The following is a 19,910-nucleotide window of genomic DNA, read 5'->3' as shown; positions in this document are numbered from 1 at the left end:
TAACAAGATAATTTCTCATTCTTTGAGATTAGTGAGAATACTGGTCCAATCTCTCCTCCTACCTTTCCCAGAAGAAGTCTGAACTTTTGTTGCACTCTCTCTATGGCAATAATCTTTCTTGAGATAAGCACATCAAACTTCTAGGTGTGTACTACCCAAGTTCACATGCAACTGAAATAACACTTTACTATTGCTGTACTCAAATCCTCTTGCAATAAAGACTAAATGTTTCATTAGCCTTCCCAAAAGCTTGCTATCCTGGTGTAAGTTTGCTCACTGAGCTGGAAGGTTCATTTTCAGACGTTTCATCACCATGCTAGGGAACATCAGTGAGCCTCTGGTGAAGCCTATCTGAAAATGAACCTTTCAGCTCAGCGAGCAAACTTACATCCAGAACCTCAACCTGAGCTACAGGTCTTCCCATAACTCGCTAGCTTGCTAGTCTTGAATGATTTATCTATAACATTCCCTAGCTTCCTTTGTACATCGACATTTTTCAATTTTTTTTACCATTTAAGAAATATCGGCACATCTACTTCTCCAACCAATGTGGATTTTTCCACATTATATTGTATATGCCATGATCTAAACCATTCATGAAGCTTCTCCCAAATCCTCCGAATGCTATTTTACAGCTTCCTGATAATCTGAATTTCCACTTAGCTTTGTATGTTCCACAAACTTGTAAATATTAAATTTGGTCCCAACTCTAAATTGTTGACATACATTGTGAACACCTAGGGCCAAATGCCGATCCTTATGGTTCCCATCTAATCATAGTCCGCTAAAACAAGAATGACCGATTTAATTCTATACTTAGTTTTCGGTCTGTTAGCCAATTATTCATCCACACCAGTACACTGACTCATTTCCAATGTGCTTTAACTTTTATAGCCAGGTCTTCTGGGGGACTTCATCAAAAGCCTTGTGAAAACCTAAAGACAATACACCATCGACCTCCTTTACCAATTTTGTCAGTAACATCTTCAAAAACCTCCATCAAGTTCACCCAACAAAATTTCCCACTCAATTGGCAGCTTGCCAATCAGTTCATTATCAGCCAACTATGTATCTTGTCCTCGATAATAGATTGTAACATTTTCCCTATTACTGATGCAAGAGTAACAGGTCTGCAATTCCAAGTTTTCTCTGTCACTCCTTTCTTAAACACTGGGTAAACATTTGCTACCTCCCAATCCGGAGGAATAGTTTCAGAATCTACAGAATTTTGGAAGACAATCACTACTGCATCAAATATTTCTCTACCTACCTCCTTCAACACCCTGGGCATTTACCAGTATAAAAAGTTTTTACTGACATTAATTTCCTTTAACCCCTCATTCCCCTAGCCATGGGGACCTCTCATTCTGGGAAATTTCTCCTATCTTCCTCAGTGAAAACAGACAAAGTTATCATTTAGCTTCTGGGCCATTTCTCTATTCCTCATAATGCATTTTCTTGACTGTGTTTTAATGGACTGATATTTATTTTACCCAAACATTTCCTTTTTACATACCTATACCTATGCAGGCCTTTATTAGTTTTTCTGCTAGATTGTATTCACATTTTATTCTCCCTTTCATTATCAGTTTCTTAGTCTTCCTTTGTTGCATTCTATAAACCTCCCAATCCTCAATTAATTATCATTTAGAACAAAAAGTAATTTCTCTGGACTTAGTTTCCAGTTCACTTTCATAAATCTACAGATGAGAAGATATTCTCACAAATCTGATGCAATAGGATCGGAATAGCATATACTGAAAAGTAAATTCTGAGGAAGGATCACCGCACTCAACGTTAACTTTGATTTCTGTTCACAAAGGCTTCGAGACCTGCTGAGCTTTTCCACGAACTTCTGTTTTTGTTATGGAAAAGTAGAACTGGGTTTTAGCCAGAGATTTTATATACTTGAGAATTAACTGTATACAACGGCAGAGAGAACCAGATTCTACTGTATAGAAAAGATGCCTGATTAGTAAATAAGCTTACTGGAAACCAATACGGTGCCCATTAGCACTAGTATTTGCAAACTAAATAATACCTTTCCACAACCAAACCTTTCAAAAGAAACTAATGTCGTCTTGGATACAGGGTTTAAACTTAAATTGTGTTAATCCAACATCTGGATTTGCAACAGTGCCTTTCAGCACACACCCATATTCCGATGGGTCCTATCTACCCATCTTAGGCAATCCTAAACTAAAGATGAAGGAACAAAGAAATCAGCAGGGATACTGGCACCTTAAAAAGATCTCACTACAGGCACAAACACTACAATATTAATATTTTTGTCAAGACTTTTGGTTTCATTATAATTTTTAGATTAAATATTCCTTAACTATATAAAGACTTTCAATTCTGCCACCGTAGATTCGTTCTATTTTCAAATTTACCAAACTTGCGAAAGCCAAAACCTAAATATTAAAAGTTTCCATCACATCTTTTAAACAGTTGCAGTTGTGTTCCCTTCAGTGTTATGGAATATAAACGCTGTAAATCTAAGAACACCAAAACAAGCACACAGTCATTTCCAACTGATCTAGTTCTGTACAATACAAAACGTGCAGCAAGGAAATATGAAACATGTTAATTGAGTTTACTTTATTTCCAGCCTAATGTTTTTAGTCAACATAATACAAAACTGCAAAAGAGAGAAATTCTTTTGCAACATCTTTCACTGAACACTAACCTCAAAGCATCCAAGTATATATATTTTTCAATACTATTTCACATCTCAAATCTGAAATAAAATAAATTACAGGAGGGCAACTTCACTGAAACCAAACAGAATTTTTTTAATATCAAAGGAATGTAACTCACACCAAGGAGATTCAGACCTTGAACAGATTACATACTCACTTTTTTGCTAGAATTTCTGCGGTAATATTTACATTTGATTCAGAGTCACTCATTGCAGATTCATCATCATCACCTACTATCATCCTGTGCAAAGAAGACACAAAAAAAAATTGTTCCCAATGACAATACAACATCATTAACAATTTGAAAAGTTAAGACTTCAAAATTCTTATAATAACATTTCATTCTGTTAGTATACATCTTTAAACCTATTCAAAACATTGGTTCTACTGTGACCTTCAATCCCTGCATATTGAAGTATTGCATATTACACAGTACACTTGTACTTTTTAATGAATGAATTATAAAAATTCAGTTTAACAAACCTAAAAGCAGAATGATTTAGTGGTAAAAAAATATTATTCGTGAATTTCTGGGTTTTCTGATTACTTAGTGTATATCTGGATGTATCATTTGGACATGAGTTCTTGCATGCTATAGAAAGAAGTCTTATGTTCCCGCGAGAAGAAAAAGCATTCAGAATCATGCCAGCAAAATCAAAGATTTTATGAAATCAAGGTATATGCATATCTTGGAGATGCATACCACTAAGTCCTGAAACTCCCAATAGATCTATTTGATTTTTCATCAATATAATATGAATAGTTACTTTCAAATGTGGGTTGAATCATAATGCTTAATACATAAAAATCAGAGTTTCAAAGAGATTCAAATGGAAAGGCTTCTAATGGGATAATTAAAAGAAAACTCAAGTACTACTTAATACTGGAGAAAAACAATTTTTAGGTTTACAGAATTCTTCTAAATTCTGATCGCTGTTTGCTCAAATTAAAATGTAATATATTTGCTAATGGAGTGTATGCTGGTGTAGTTCTTTAATTCTTATACAATATTTTATAAGTATTTTACCCAAAGTGTGCACTACTATTCAGCTATACATGCATACTAACAGACTTTGAACATATATATGGACGGCATGGTGGCACAGTGGTTAGCACTGGTGCCCTCACAGCGCCAGAGACCCGGGTTCAATTCCCGCCTCAGGCGACTGACTGTGTGGAGTTTGCACGTTCTCCCGGTGTCTGCGTGGGTTTCCTCCGGGTGCTCCGGTTTCCTCCCACAGTCCAAAGATGTGCAGGGCCAGGTGAAGGCCATGCTAAATTGCCCGAAGTGTTAGGTCAGGGGTAAATGTAGGGGTATGGGTGGGTTGCGCCTCGGCGGGGCGGTGTGGACTTGTTGGGCCGAATGGCCGGTTTCCACACTGTAAGTAATCTAACATATGTTTAAGAGGCTATTCAGGTTTACTTGGAAGCCATGCAAGAGAACTGTGCGATACAGAAATGAAAAAGCAGCAAATATTAAATTGTACCGCTTCCACTTAAACTATTGTATGCAATTGCGGCTAGAGGCCATGATAATACCCGTTTATTGGTTAAATGTTTTATTCACCCACGGAAGCTATGGAAAAAATACTCACATTCACTTATTCAGAATTATTCTCATCATAAACATACTGAAGGGGAAATTATCTTTCATTTGATGTTTTTTGTAACATAAACCAGCCAATCAAAATATTATCCTTTACAGTATAAATTTCTTTATTTTTTTCTTGGTCCAAATGTGAAAGTACTATGAGATAAAGAGCAATCAGTTCTTTCCATGATTCAATAAAATTACCATTGTGAAAAACTCTTTTTGAAAATAGTTGCTTTTTATGTTTGTTTTGAAAACCGTAATACTTAGCAATGTAACAAAGTGTGTTTGACAAAACTTTAAATATTCAAAATAAAAGAATGTAATAAAGTTTAAATCAGTACTTGTTTTTCCAATTGAAAAGAATCCCACTATCAGCTCAGAGTTCGTTAGATGAAAAAACAAATCACATTGACTTGTGCTCAATTGTCTAGTGCACATAGAAGTCCAACCAGCTTGGTATAATGTTAAAAGATTAAATGGAAATTTCTCTCTGGACATTAAAGTAATGTTAAACTGCACTGACTGAACATTCTGGAAGTGGGTGGGGGACAACAGGCAGGAATGCGAATGGCTCCCACTCCAATTAGACAGTCATTTATTACTATTACCCCAACTATTATAAGTTAAACTATCATTTTAATCTCTTCCATACTTTCATAGCCATCCCCAGCCAATCAGGTTCGCTTGCATGATCATCCCCGATGCCGAGACCCATCAAACCTACATTAGCAGAGGAAGACACAGAGCCAGAACTTACTTGCAGGGCCACCCCGAAGCTAGGACACATCTCACCTACATTTTCTTGGGGAGTCAGAGTCAGGAGATTGTCTGCATAACGATTCCCCAGGACTAGAGCATTAGCATTTGCATTATCCTAGAGAATGATCTCATCCTATCATTGCATCTGGGGTAACGTGTGGCGTTTCTTTGAGGGGGAGAATTGGCCAGAGCATCGGTAAGCATTGCCAACTGATATGTAAAAAGGGGATGCATTTTCTTTATTCAGAATCCTTTTTCTAACTCGACTTTGCACGCTTGCGAAGAGTATCAGAGGGGTCACCTAGCTTGTACAGCTTTAATAAACTTTAACTGTTTGCAGAAGCTGGTGTGCGCGAATTGCATCTCGTGTGTGAAACCTTGGGAAAAGAACCTAACGTTACCAGCTAGAGATAAAAAGTAAACGGTACCAACCAGTGAACCAGTGTGGAAGTGTCAAGTGAGGAAGGATCACATTGGACGGAGTGTCTATTAAAAACTGCCATTCTCTCCAATTAAGTTACTTTTCACAACTACAGAAATCTAGAAGTTGCAAGTTAAACTTGAATCAATTATTTGTAAAGGTATTTAATCCCGAAAGTAAAATCTGCATAACACAATGGTTCCAGGTTAAATTCACTGTTATACTTAGAAATATAAAAGAATATTGTTGTGGTGCTGTTCGCCGAGCTGGGAATTTGTGTTGCAGACGTTTCGTCCCGTCTAGGTGACATCCTCAGTGCTTGGGAGCCTCCTGTGAAGCGCTTCTGTGATGTTTCCTCTGGCATTTGTAGTGGTTTGTCTCTGCCGCTTCCGGTTGTCAGTTCCAGCTGTCCGTTGCAGTGGTCGGTATATTGGGTCCAGGTCGATGTGCTTATTGATTGAATTGATTGATTGTACACTACAGTACAAACTCCCATGCAAAGACTGCACAAAACACTACATAGGACAAACAGGAAGACAGCTAACGATCCGCATCCATGAACACCAACTAGCCTCGAAACGCCACGACCAGCTATCCTTAGTAGCCACACATGCAGATGACAAGCAACATGAGTTCGACTGGGACAACACTATTATCATAGGACAAGACAAACAGAGGACAGCCAGGGAATTCCTAGAAGCATGGCACTCATCCACAGATTAAATCAAACCACTATAAATGCCAGAGGAAACATCACAGAAGCGCTTCACAGGAGGCTCCCAAGCACTGAGGATGTCACCTAGACAAGAGATGTAACGTCTGCAACACAAATTCCCAACTCGACGAACAGAACCACAACAACGAGCACCCGAGCCTACAAATCTTCTCACAAACTTTGAATAAAAGAACCTATCTGCTCTATCAGACCTTCAGGATTTTGTCCTTTGTCTTATTGTTAAAGCTATAAGCATAAACATAAATTGTAATGATTTGTAACATTCAGTATTCAAACACTTCATACTACAGGAGTGCAATTTAAATTGTGCTTTTTTAAAATTTTTCTGAACTTAAGAGTCACTTTGTTGAGTTTGGAGATGCTTGCAACTTAAATAATGTATTTACCTGTTGTATGGCGTACTAGGTTCATCGATTTTCATTAATCCATAGTCCTTCCCTTCTGGATGATAAGTGGCAAGAATGTTCATTTCATCCCATTTTTGAGACTTTTTACTGCAAAGGATATATGTTCAAACATCAATAAAATCCACTAATTTGCTGCTGTACACTTCAAATCCTAGATCTGGAAAGATTACCACTGACGAAAATTCCCTTTTCATATTCTATTCAGTTATTTAACTACCTTTTAAAACACTAATTTGACAATGAATGATGTGTCTTCTCAAAAGTCCATTCATCCTCAAAACCCTACTCCATTCTCAAATATAAAATGATTGTCCAATTAGTTTCTTTTTTTTCCTATTAAGATCAGCTGAATTGTATATAATGTGATTTATGCCTTAAATGGTCGACAAAACATCAAATAACAGCATAGATATTGTTCAATTTTTAAAGTTAATAGAATTCCAACAGATTGCACCTGACTATTGTGACGCTAAACCTCAATTTATATCAAGCCATATGTACTGTAAATGTATGGAGCAATCTTACATCATTTTATATAACAATTGATTCCTGACCATATGAAATCAAAGCTGCAATGTAACTGTAACCACCTAGAGTAAAATTAAAATCTAAAAAGTTCCAGAAGCCAGACATGGTATTATTTAAAAAGTACCAATGATTCTATCCAAGCCAACCATTCCATTTCTTGGGAGTGTAAAAGTGCCAAAACAACTGTCATAACCCAACTTCTAACCCTTAGTATAGGGCAGTCATCTGAACAGCTCAGTAACCATCATTAATTTAGCCTTTTAGGGATTGAGAGTGTGTGGGATATTGGGTCTGAGGAAATAATGAGAATTTTTTTTATAACATTGATTTTCAGTTGTGGTCTTTTGCTCTGACAGCTACTTTTAGCATGACACAAAGAGAACAACAAAAATTACCATTTACCTTTCATTATCTGTCAGCATTTAAAAGCACTTCAGTCAATAAGTTAGAAATTATGGTCGCAAGGAGAAACTGCATAGTGAGCAAGTGTTCTTTGCTTCCTTTCACATGAACACAACCCAGCAAAGGTCACATTATTCTTGTCAGTATTGACATAATCTTATATTACATGCACTAACTATATTAAAACCTGAGCTCACTCTGGTGGTTTCATGTGGACGCATCAGTCCAGACTTTGCTGTATAAAGAGGCAAACAACAGAAAGATAATGTTTGTACACTTGAAATCTCATAATTCCACCCTTTTGAAGTGGTTTAGAATCATCTGTGACTTACCACAGGTCATAAAAGTGCTATAATTACATGATTGTTTATTTCAAGAAATGTCAGACTTTGCCTTCTTTGGTCGCTTTCATATAACCTGAAGCTCCAATAAATAGCCAAAAGCAGAGTATGGACCTCCTGTCAAGGTTTTAGATCCAAGCAAGTAGACGATTGAGTAGTAGCAATTGACATTTATAGAGTCATAGAGATGTACAGCATGGAAACAGACCCTTCGGTCCAACCATTCCATGCGAACCAGATATCCCAACCCAATCTCGTCCCCTGTACAGGACATGGGTTCAGCCATTGTCGGAATATTGCGTGCAATTCTGGTCTCCTTCCTATCAGAAAGATGTTGCAAAATTTGAAAGGGTTCAGAAAAGATTTACAAGGATGTAGCCAGGGTTGGAGGATTTGAGCTATAGGGAGAGGCTGAACAGGCTGGGGCTGTTTTCCCTGGAGTGATTTGGCATGAACTGTGATACTTTGCAGTTCAGACATAGTGCTTTGGACAGTTTGAACCAGAGATCAGCTAAAAACATGCAAGTTGAAAATCAAAAGTGCAGCAAGATGAAAGTCAGAAAATTATTTTGAAGGTGGAATCATATACAGTACTTGAAACATTAGAAATTTCTAATCCCCACTATGTGTCAGTCACTGTACAGTACAATAGACAAGCTGAACACAGCAAGACGCAACAAATAGCAATCAGACTGGTGACTGGAATGTTGATTGGGAGTTAAGTGTTGGCCAGAGCTCCCCTGGATTTGAAAAGTGTAATGGGGTCTTTTACATTCACCCGAGAGCTGAACTGCCTGTGACTAAGGAATAACAAAATATAGCAACAACAATGCTCAGTACTGCACTGAAATGCCATCCTATCTGAAAGTTTCAGGATGAGGAAGCCAAGATCTTCTGACTGAGGCAATCATGTAACCAATTCATGTTGCACCTCAGACCACAATTCATTATTGTGATCGCCAAGCAGTCAGTTGAGGATGCGAATGAGAATGCTCCCTGCTAGTGTCTTATTTAAGGCAAAGCTACATTATTATTTAACAAAGTTATATTGTAAATAAAGTATAACAGTGATGCATATACCTCCTAAAATTTGTTTCTCTCACTTAGTGTGTGTTTTTACGTTGATGACGTGGACCTCTTGACCAACCAGAATATTCAATATCCTGGTCCCATAGGTGCCAGTTATTAAAAAGTATGCTGCATTAACATACAAGCCAAACAAGAGGAAACTGCAATTAGGTACCAGAAACCAATATACATGCATGTCAAAAGAGGGTACGGTAGTACAATGGCAGCATCCCTAACTCTGGGCTCAAGTCCCATCTGCCCTGGCAATTATATGTCTGAAGACAGAGGAACCTCAATTATCCAGCAATCGATCATCCAAATATGGATTATCCAGCAAGATCACAAGGTTTCCAATGCTCGGCTAAACTGTGTTCCGGCATTCGATTAACCGAATGAAGAACCATGTCCTTCAGATAATCGATCTGTATACAGATCAAAAATAACTGTACACAATAAAAACATGCCAGACGTGAACAGATTTTAAATTTGGGCAGGTGCCACAACCTTAAAATTATCGTGGATTTATCGAGAGAATCATTTCGAAGCAATTGAAGTGCATGCTAAGCTACAGGACAAAGTGACTAACAATGGAAGTGCTGAGCAGCAGCTGCCTGAGGAATGATAAAAGAGTCTGCTGGGTAACGAAGAAAGCAGCGAGTGAGTTAAAGACATGCATCACTGCACAGTTCATTAACTCTTAGAAGATGACAGAAAGGGCAGGCAAGGTCAAAGCTGAGAACATGGTTTGCCAGAAGAAATCATTCAGTAATCAGTACATCAACTGCCTGCTAAAAATTCCTGCGTTCAAGTAATGGCTAAATCTAATGGGCAGCTTATCAAGGGTCTTAGTGTTACAAGTGAAGCAGATTTTATTTCAGGAACTCCAACCTCAGATGGGTGGCACCAGTCGGCATTGGTAACTCCCTCTTGATCCTTCACTCCCCTCATGATGCACTTTCTCCCTTACACACATTTAAATCAGTCTGCCTCTGATTCCCTCCATCTGATCAATCATTCCCTCCCACTCTGCACCTTAAACCGCACTTCAGCTGACACACCCACTCTCTCCCGATTGAATCTGGAAGGGGGGGGTGGGGAAGGAGTCATTCTCCAACTACCCTCCCTGCCCACCACATTTCACTCCAGGCTCTCCCCAACCCATCTCCACGCAGATCCCCTCCCTGCGCCCTCGCGCATCTCCCTCCACATTCCCTCCCTGCACCCCCTCCTACATTGCCTCCCCTCCTACACTCCCTCCACATTCCCTCCCTGCGCCCCCTCCTACATTGCCTCCCCTCCTACACTCCCCCCACCTCCCCTCCCTGCGCCCCCTCCTACATTGCCTCCCCTCCTACACTCCCCCCACCTCCCCTCCCTGCGCCGCCTCCTACACTCCCCCCCCCCCCACCTCCCCTCCCTGCGCCGCCTCCTACATTGCCTCCCCTCCTACACTCCCCCCCCCCCCACCTCCCCTCCCTGCGCCGCCTCCTACATTGCCTCCCCTCCTACACTCCCCCCACCTCCCCTCCCTGCGCCGCCTCCTACACTCCCCCCCCCCCCCACCTCCCCTCCCTGCGCCGCCTCCTACACTCCCCCCCCCGCCTCCCCTCCCTGCGCCGCCTCCTACACTCCCCCCCCCCCACCTCCCCTCCCTGCGCCGCCTCCTACACTCCCCCCCCCCGCCTCCCCTCCCTGCGCCGCCTCCTACACTCCCCCCCCCCGCCTCCCCTCCCTGCGCCGCCTCCTACACTCCCCCCCCGCCTCCCCTCCCTGCGCCGCCTCCTACACTCCCCCCCCGCCTCCCCTCCCTGCGCCGCCTCCTACACTCCCCCCCCGCCTCCCCTCCCTGCGCCGCCTCCTACACTCCCCCCCCCGCCTCCCCTCCCTGCGCCGGCTCCTACACTCCCGCCCCCCCCCGCCTCCCCTCCCTGCGCCGCCTCCTACACTCCCCCCCCGCCTCCCCTCCCTGCGCCGCCTCCTACACTCCCCCCCCGCCTCCCCTCCCTGCGCCGCCTCCTACACTCCCCCCCCGCCTCCCCTCCCTGCGCCGCCTCCTACACTCCCCCCCCGCCTCCCCTCCCTGCGCCGCCTCCTACACTCCCCCCCCGCCTCCCCTCCCTGCGCCGCCTCCTACACTCCCCCCCCGCCTCCCCTCCCTGCGCCGCCTCCTACACTCCCCCCCCGCCTCCCCTCCCTGCGCCGCCTCCTACACTCCCCCCCCGCCTCCCCTCCCTGCGCCGCCTCCTACACTCCCCCCCCGCCTCCCCTCCCTGCGCCGCCTCCTACACTCCCCCCCGCCTCCCCTCCCTGCGCCGCCTCCTACACTCCCCCCCCGCCTCCCCTCCCTGCGCCGCCTCCTACACTCCCCCCCCGCCTCCCCTCCCTGCGCCGCCTCCTACACTCCCCCCCCGCCTCCCCTCCCTGCGCCGCCTCCTACACTCCCCCCCCCCGCCTCCCCTCCCTGCGCCGCCTCCTACACTCCCCCCCCCCCCGCCTCCCCTCCCTGCGCCGCCTCCTACACTCCCCCCCCCCCGCCTCCCCTCCCTGCGCCGCCTCCTACACTCCCCCCCCGCCTCCCCTCCCTGCGCCGCCTCCTACACTCCCCCCGCCTCCCCTCCCTGCGCCGCCTCCTACACTCCCCCCGCCTCCCCTCCCTGCGCCGCCTCACTACACTCCCCCCGCCTCCCATCACAGCGCCTCACTACACACCCCCTCCCCGCCACACCCACCACTCCCCACCCCCGCTACACCCCCCTACACCCACCCCTCCCCGCCCCACTACACCCACCCCTCCCCCACTACACCCACCCACCACACACCCCCATCCCCGCTACAACCCTCTACACCCATCCCCCCCCGACCCACCGCCCACCCCCACGTTCCCACCCTGTACTTGCCCCCTACACCCATCCCCCCACGTTCCCTCCCTGTACTTGCCCCCTACACCCATCTTCCCTCCCTGTACTTGCCCCCTACACCCATCTTCCCTCCCTGTACTTGCCCCCTACACCCACCCCCCCCACGTTCCCTCCCTGTACTTGCCCCCTACACCCGCCCCCTCACATTCCCTCCCTGTACCTTCCCCCCCGCCCCTCACGTTCCCTCCCAGTCCCTCCCCCTCGCCCTTCACGTTCCCTCCCAGTCCCCCTCGCCCTTCACGTTCCCTCCCAGTCCCTCCCCCTCGCCCTTCACGTTCCCTCCCAGTCCCTCCCCCTCGCCCTTCACGTTCCCTCCCTGTACCTCCCCCCGCCCCCCACCTTCCCTCCCTGTACTTCCCCCCCCCCACCTTCCCTCCCTGTACTTCCCCCCCCGCCCCCCACCTTCCCTCCCTGTACTTCCCCCCCCGCCCCCCACCTTCCCTCCCTGTACCTTCCCCCCCGCCCCTCACGTTCCCTCCCAGTCCCTCCCCCTCGCCCTTCACGTTCCCTCCCAGTCCCTCCCCTCGCCCTTCACGTTCCCTCCCTGTACCTCCCCCCGCCCCTCACGTTCTCTCCCTGTACTGCCCCCACGTTCCCTCCCTGTACTGCCCTCCCGCCCCCCACGTTCCCTCCCTGTACTTCCCCCCCGCCCCCCACATTCCCTCCCTGTAACCACACCCCCCCCCTACATCTCCCTCCAGGTTCCCTCCCTGTAACCCCCCGCCCATCTATACATCTCCCTCCAGGTTCCCTCCCTGTAACCCCCCCCCCCCCCATCTATACATCTCCCTCCAGGTTCCCTCCCTGTAACCCCCCCCCCCCATCTATACATCTCCCTCCAGGTTCCCTCCCTGTAACCCCCCCCCCCCCCCTCTATACATCTCCCTCCAGGTTCCCTCCCTGTAACCCCCCCCCCCCATCTATACATCTCCCTCCAGGTTCCCTCCCTGTAACCCCCCCCCCCCCATCTATACATCTCCCTCCAGGTTCCCTCCCTGTAACCCCCCCCCCCCCCCATCTATACATCTCCCTCCAGGTTCCCTCCCTGTAACCCCCCCCCCCCCCATCTATACATCTCCCTCCAGGTTCCCTCCCTGTAACCCCCCCCCCCCCATCTATACATCTCCCTCCAGGTTCCCTCCCTGTAAACCCCCCCCCCCCCTCTATACATCTCCCTCCAGGTTCCCTCCCTGTAACCCCCCCCCCCCATCTATACATCTCCCTCCAGGTTCCCTCCCTGTAACCCCCCCCCCCCCCATCTATACATCTCCCTCCAGGTTCCCTCCCTGTAACCCCCCCCCCTCCCCCATCTATACATCTCCCTCCAGGTTCCCTCCCTGTAACCCCCCCCCCTCCCCCATCTATACATCTCCCTCCAGGTTCCCTCCCTGTAACCCCCCCCCCATCTCTCCATCTCCCTCCAGGTTCCCTCCCTGTAAACCCCCCCCCCCCCCATATCTATACATCTCCTTCCAGGTTCCCTCCCTGTAAACACCCCCCCATCTATACATCTCCCTCCAGGTTCCCTCCCTGTAAACCCCCCCCCATCTATACATCTCCCTCCAGGTTCCCTCCCTGTAACACCCCCCCCCCCCCCCCCCCCCCCCCCCATCTCTACATCTCCCTCCAGGTTCCCTCCCTGTAACACCCCCCCCCCCCATCTCTACATCTCCCTCCAGGTTCCCTCTAATTCAGTCTCCCCTATCCCAGTTACCCCCCATTGTTTCCCCTCATCCCCCCGATCGTTTCCGTTCACACTCCTCCCCCTCCCCTCCTGCCATTTGATCTCTCCATCCCTCCCTCCCTCCATCCTCTGGCCTGATTCCAGCAGCTCACTTGTACTCCTCCTCCTCGTCGGGACACAGATCCAACGCCGAGTTTTGCTGGGAAGGGACCGAGTTTCTGTTTTTTAAAATCCCTTTGATGGGTGCGGGAGTGGCCATGGCAGAGCGGTGTTCCGTGTCCTGGGAAAGCTGGCTCTGGAATCCGGGACAGGAGAAGCTATTTCGAGCTATTCCCCTCCTCCTCCTCCTGAACAACAACAACTTGGAGCAGCGCCCCTCAGGCGCTCCTCATTCTCCGATGGCACTAACTCTCGCGAGAGCGCTCAAGCCCTGCCCGGTGACGGCACAGGTTCTCGCGAGAACAAGGAGAAAGGGGGTGACGCGCATTGTGAGGCACCGGAACTGAGGACGAGAGCGTAGCTGTGCCTGCTCTCAGCCAGGCCTGATGATTGCTGCTTGGGTGTATCAACCTGCTGTGGTCACATGATTGCCGGTCTCATAGTATCACACATGACTTCTACTCCCAACCCTTGCAGGCCTAGTTAGGGCGAATACAAACAAAATACTTAGGATTGTGGATGAAAAAGTGTCACAACAGACTGCAAAAATGAACTGTGACCCCAGATCTTGACAGATGTGCTGACTTATCCTACAAAACATTAACACCTGCAACAATCTGATTGCTGCAAGATTTTTTTTATCACTGTCTAAGTGCCAGTCAAGACAGCTGGAGAATCCACATTCAGCTGTTTGTAATGTCGTACAGTCAGAGGTATATAGCATGGAAACAGACCATTCAGCCCAACGTAACCATGCCAACAAAGTTTCCTAAACTGAACTACTGAAATATGTGTTGCTGGAAAAGCACAGCAGGTCAGGCAGCATCTAAGGAGCAGCAGAATCGACGTTTCGGGCATAAGCCCTTCTTCAGGAGCAGCTCTCCTGGTCCTTGGATGCTGCCTGACCTGTTGCCCTTTTCCAGCAACACATTTTCAGCTCCCAACTCCTGTACTCAATATTCTGACCGATAAAGGAAAGCATACCAAACGCCTTCTTCACTATCCTATCTACCTGCGACTCCACTTTCAAGGAGCTATGAACTTGCACTCCAAGGTCTCTTTGTTCAGCAACATTCCCTAGGACCTTACCATTAAGTGTATAAGTTCTGCTAAGATTTCCATTCCCAAAATGCAGCACCTCGCATTTATCTGAATTAAACTCCATCTGCCATTTCTCTGCCCATTGGCCCATATGGTCCAGATCCCATTGTAATCTGAGGTAACCCTCTTCACTGTCCACTACACCTATAATTTTGATGTCCACTGGTCACAGGCCTCCAGTCTGAAAAACAACCCTCCTCCACCACCCTCTGTTTTCTACCTTTGAGCCAGTTCTGAATCCAAATGGCTAGTTCTCCCTGTATTCCATGAGATCTAACCTTGCTAATCAGTCTCCCATGGGGAACCTTGTCGAACGCCTTACTGAAGTCCATATAGATCACATCTACTGCTCTGCCCTCATCAATCTTCTTTGTTACTTCTTCAAAATACTCAGTCAAGTTTGTGAGACATGATTTCCCATGCACAAAGCCATGTTGACTATTCCTAATCAGTCCTTGCCTTTCCAAATACATGTACATCCTGTCCCTCAGGATTCCCTCCAACAACTTGCCCCCACTGATGTCAGGCTCATCGGACTATAGTTCCCTGGCTTGTGTTTACTACCCTTCTTAAACAGTGGCACCACATTTGCCAACCTCAAGTCTTCCGGCACCTCACCTGTGACTATCGATGATACAAATATCTCAGCAACAGACCCAACAATCACTTCTCTAGCTTGCCACAGAGTTCTCGGATACACCTGATCAGGTCCTGGGGATTTATCCACCTTTAACCATTTCAAGACATCCAGCACTTCCTCCTCTGTAATCTGGACATTTTGCAAGATGTCACCATCTACTTCCCTACAGTCTATATCTTCCATATCCTTTTCCACAGTAAATATTGATGCAAAATATTCATTTAGTATCTCCCCGATTTTCTGTGGCTCCACACAAAGGCCGCCTTGCTGATCTTTGAGGGGCCCTATTCTCTCCCTAATTATCCTTTTGTCCTTAATGTATTTGTAAAAACCCTTTGGATTCTCCGTAATTCTATTTGCTAAAGCTATCTCATGTCCCCGTTTTGCCCTCCTGATTTCCCTCTTAAATACACTCCAACTTTCTTTATACTCTTCTAAGTATTCACTCGATGTATCCTGTCTATACCTGACATATGCTTCCTTCTTTTTCTTAACCAAACCCTCAATTTTTTTAGTCATCCAACATTCCCTATACTACCAGCCTTCCCTTTCACTCTGACAGGAATATACTTTCTCTGGATTCTTGTTATCTCATTTCTGAAGGCTTCCCATTTTCCAGTGTCCCTTTACCTACAAACATCTGCCTCCAATCAGCTTTCGAAAGTTCTTGCCTAATACTGTCAAAGTTAGCTTTTCTCCAATTTAGAACTTCAACTTTTAGATCTAGTCTATCCTTTTCCATCACTATTTTAAAACAAATAGAATTATGGTCGCTGGCCCCAAAGTGCTCCCCCACTGACACCTCAGTCACTTGCCCTGCCTTATTTCCCAAGAGTAGGTCAAGTTTTGCACCTTCTCTAGTAGATATATCCACATACTGAATCAGAAAATTGTCTTGTACTTCCATGTACCTGACCAAATGTTTTTTTAATTTTGTAATTGCGTCCCCCTCTACCATTTGGTGTCTTCCTATACATACCAATCTCTGTGTGAAAATGTTGTCTGTCAGGTCCCTTTTAAATCTCTCTCCTTTTCACTTTAAACCTTCTCGCTTTAGACTTGCCTATTCTGGGGAAAAGACCTTGACTATTCACCTTACTTGGTAATAACAAGGACTGCAGATGCTGGAAACCAGAGTCTAGATTAGAGTAGTGCTGGAAAAGCACAGTAGGTCAGGCAGCATCCGAGGAGCAGGAAAATCGTCGTTTTGGGCAAAAGCCCTTCATCAGGAATAGAGGCAGAGTGCCCGCAGAGTGGAGAGGTAAATGAGGGGGGTGGGGGTGGGGAGAAAGTAGTATAGAGTACAATAGGTGAATGGGGGTGGGGCTGGAGGTAATAGGTCAGAGAGGAGGGTGAAGTGGATAGGTGGAAAGGAAGACAGGCAGGTAGAACAGGTCATGAGGGCGGTGCTGAACTGAAAGGTTGGAGCTGGAGTGAGGTGGGAGGTGGGAGGTGGGGGGAGGGGAAATGAGGAAACTGGTGAAGTCCTCATTGATGCCATGGGGTTGAACGACAAACCTCCCCGAGGTCCTACCATTAACTCTGCAAGTCTTACCCTGATTTGTCTTTCCAAAATGCAATACCTTGCATTAATCTGAATTAAACCCCATTTGCCATCGCTTGGCGCAGTTGATCAAGATTCCATTGTACTTTTAGATAACCTTCTTCACTGTCAATTTGGTGACATCCACAAGCCTCCTAAACATGCCTCCTCTATTCTCATCCAAATTATTTATATAAATAACAGTGAACCCAGCACTGATCATTGCATAGATTGGTCATAGGTCTCCAACCTAAAACGTCAACCCTTCACCACCACCCTCTGTCTTCTACCATCAAGCCAATTTTGTATCCAGCTGGTTAGTTCTTCATGGATCCCATTTCATCTAACCTGACTATCCAGTCTCCAGCTGAAAATGTGTTGCTGGAAAAGCGCAGCAGGTCAGGCAGCATCCAAGGAACAGGAGAATCAACGTTTCGGGCATAAGCCCTTCTTCAGAAATGAGGAAAGTGTGTCCAGCAGGCTAAGATAAAGGGTAGGGAGGAGGGACTTGGAGGAGGGGCGTTAGAAATGCGATTGGTGGAGGGAGATCAAGGTGAGGGTGATAGGCCGGAGTGGGGTGGGGGCGGAGAGGTCAGGAAGAAGATTGCAGGTTAGGAAGGCGGTGCCGAGTTCGACTGAGACAAGGTGGGGGGAGGGGAAATGAGGAAACTGGAGAAATCTGAGTTCATCCCTTGTGGTTGGAGGGTTCCCAGGCAGAAGATGAGGCGCTCTTCCTCCAACTGTCATGTTGCCATGGTCTGGCAATGAAGGAGTCCAAGGACCTGCATGTCCTTGGTGGAGTGGGAGGGGGAGTTAAAGTGTTGGGCTACGGGGTAGTTGGGTTGGTTGGTCCGGGTGTCCCAGAGGTGTTCTCTGAAACGTTCCGCAAGTAGGCGGCCTGTCTCCCCAATATAGAAGAGGCCACATCGGGTGCAGCGGATGCAATAGATGATGTGTGTGGAGGTGCAGGTGAATTTGTGGCAGATATGGAAGTGTCCCTTGGGGCCTTGGAGGGAAGTAAGGGGGGAGGTGTGGGCGCAAGTTTTGTATTTCTTGCGGTTGCAGGGGAAGGTGCCGGGAGTGGAGGTTGGGTTGGTGGGGAGTGTGGACCTGATGAGGGAGTCACGGAGGGAATGGTCTTTTCGGAATGCTGATAGGGGAGGGGAGGGAAATATATCCCTGGTGGTGGGGTCCGTTTGGAGGTGGCAGAAATGACGGTGGATGATACGTTGTACATGGAGGTTGGTGGGGTGGTAGGTGAGGACCAGTGGGGTTCTGTCCTGGTGGCGGTTGGAGGGACAGGGCTCAAGGGCGGAGGAGCGGGAAGTGGAAGAGATGCGGTGGAGGGCATCGTCGACTACGTCTGGGGGGAAATTGCGGTCCTTGAAGAAGGAGGCCAGCTGGGTTGTACGGTTTTGGAACTGGTCCTCCTGGGAGCAGATGCGGCGGAGACGAAGGAATTGGGAATATGGGATGGCTTTTTTACAGGGGGCAGGGTGGGAGGAGGTGTAGTCTAGGTAGCTGTGGGAGTCGGTCGGTTTATAGTAAATGTCCGTGTCGATTCGGTCACCCGAGATAGAAATGGAAAGGTCTAGGAAGGGGAGGGAGGAGTCTGAGACGGTCCAGATGAATTTGAGGTCGGGGTGGAAGGTGTTGGTTAAGTGGATGAACTGTTCAACCTCCTCGTGGGAGCACGAGGCAGCGCCGATACAGTCATCGATGTAGCGGAGGAAAAGGTGGGGGGTGGTGCCAGTGTCGCTGCGGAAGATGGACTGTTCCACATATCCTACGAAGAAGCAGACATAGCTGGGGCCCATGCGGGTGCCCATGGCTACTCCTTTGGTTTGGAGGAAGTGGGAGGATTGGAAAGAGAAGTTGTTCAGGGTGAGGACCAGTTCAGTCAGTCGAAGGAGGGTGTCAGTGGAAGGGTACTGGTTGGTACGGCGGGACAGGAAGAAGCGGTGGGCTTTAAGTCCTTCGTGATGGGGGATGGAGGTGTACAGGGACTGGATGTCCATGGTGAAGATAAGGCGTTGGGGACCGGGGAAGCGAAAATCATGGAGGAGGTGGAGGGCGTGGGTGGTGTCCCAAACATAGGTGGGGAGTTCTTGGACTCAGGGGACAGGACCGTGTCGAGGTATGCAGAGATGAGTTCGGTGGGGCAGGAGCAGGCTGAGACAATGGGTCGGCCGGGGCAGTCAGGTTTGTGGAATTTGGGCAGGAGGTAGAAACGGGCAGTGCGGGGAGGTGGGACTATGAGGTCAGAGGCGGTGGATGGGAGATCCCCTGAGGTGATGAGGTTCTGGATGGTCTGGGAGATGATGGTTTGGTGGTGGGAGGTGGGGTCATGGTCAAGGGGGCAGTAGGAGGAGGTGTCCGCGAGCTGGCGTTTAGCCCCAGTCTCCATGTGGTATCTTGTTGACAGCCTTGTTAAAGTCCACATTGACAATGTCTAATTCACTGCCCTCATCTACCTTCTTGATCATTTTGGTATTGGACATATACTCAAAAGGCCCAGTCTTGAGATTTGAGCTCATGTTTCCAGATCATTAGACTGGGCCCCTTGAGTATATGTCCAATACCAAAATGCCAGTATGTGTGAGAATTAATGATTAGCTCTGCCAATTTTAGCTGAAAATTGAGATGGATGCAGTTTGACTATTTTCACAGTTCCCACTGTGAACTATAATGGATGGTGAGATGCCTAAAGTCTGCTGCATATACTAGTAAAGGCAAAGTTATATCTGATAATTGCAAACTGCTAGCTGCAGAGGCTTTTGACAGAGCAGTGTGTACTGCTGATGTATTAAACAGCACAGTGGCTAGCACTGCTGCCTCATAGCGCCAGAGACCCAGGTTCAATTCCCGCCTCAGGCAACTGTCTGTGTGGAGTTTGCACATTCTCCC

The 19,910-nt window shown here is 47.2% G+C and overlaps 1 protein-coding gene across 1 annotated transcript in view; it reads right to left on the bottom strand.

The window, feature by feature from the left end:
* ppp1r2 (protein phosphatase 1, regulatory (inhibitor) subunit 2) overlaps positions 1 to 13,935 on the bottom strand; it is a 38,484-nt gene extending 24,549 nt beyond the window's left edge. The window contains exons 1-3 of the mRNA XM_043702285.2: positions 13,713 to 13,935; positions 6,599 to 6,706; positions 2,860 to 2,943 (exon numbers count right to left, since the gene is read on the bottom strand). Coding sequence (XP_043558220.1) covers positions 2,860 to 2,943; positions 6,599 to 6,706; positions 13,713 to 13,819 — 299 coding nt within the window. The 5' untranslated portion in view covers positions 13,820 to 13,935. The remainder of the gene's footprint in view (positions 1 to 2,859; positions 2,944 to 6,598; positions 6,707 to 13,712) is intronic.
* Positions 13,936 to 19,910: the final 5,975 nt, after the last annotated feature.

The sequence above is a fragment of the Chiloscyllium plagiosum genome, unplaced genomic scaffold (genome assembly GCF_037043375.1).
Source record: "Chiloscyllium plagiosum isolate Xiang-an unplaced genomic scaffold, Cpla_swu_hap1 HiC_scaffold_13, whole genome shotgun sequence".
In the NCBI taxonomy this organism is placed as follows: Eukaryota; Metazoa; Chordata; class Chondrichthyes; order Orectolobiformes; family Hemiscylliidae; genus Chiloscyllium; species Chiloscyllium plagiosum.
The sequence above is the reverse complement of the archived record's forward strand: the minus strand, read 5'-3'. Positions and strand labels throughout refer to the sequence as shown.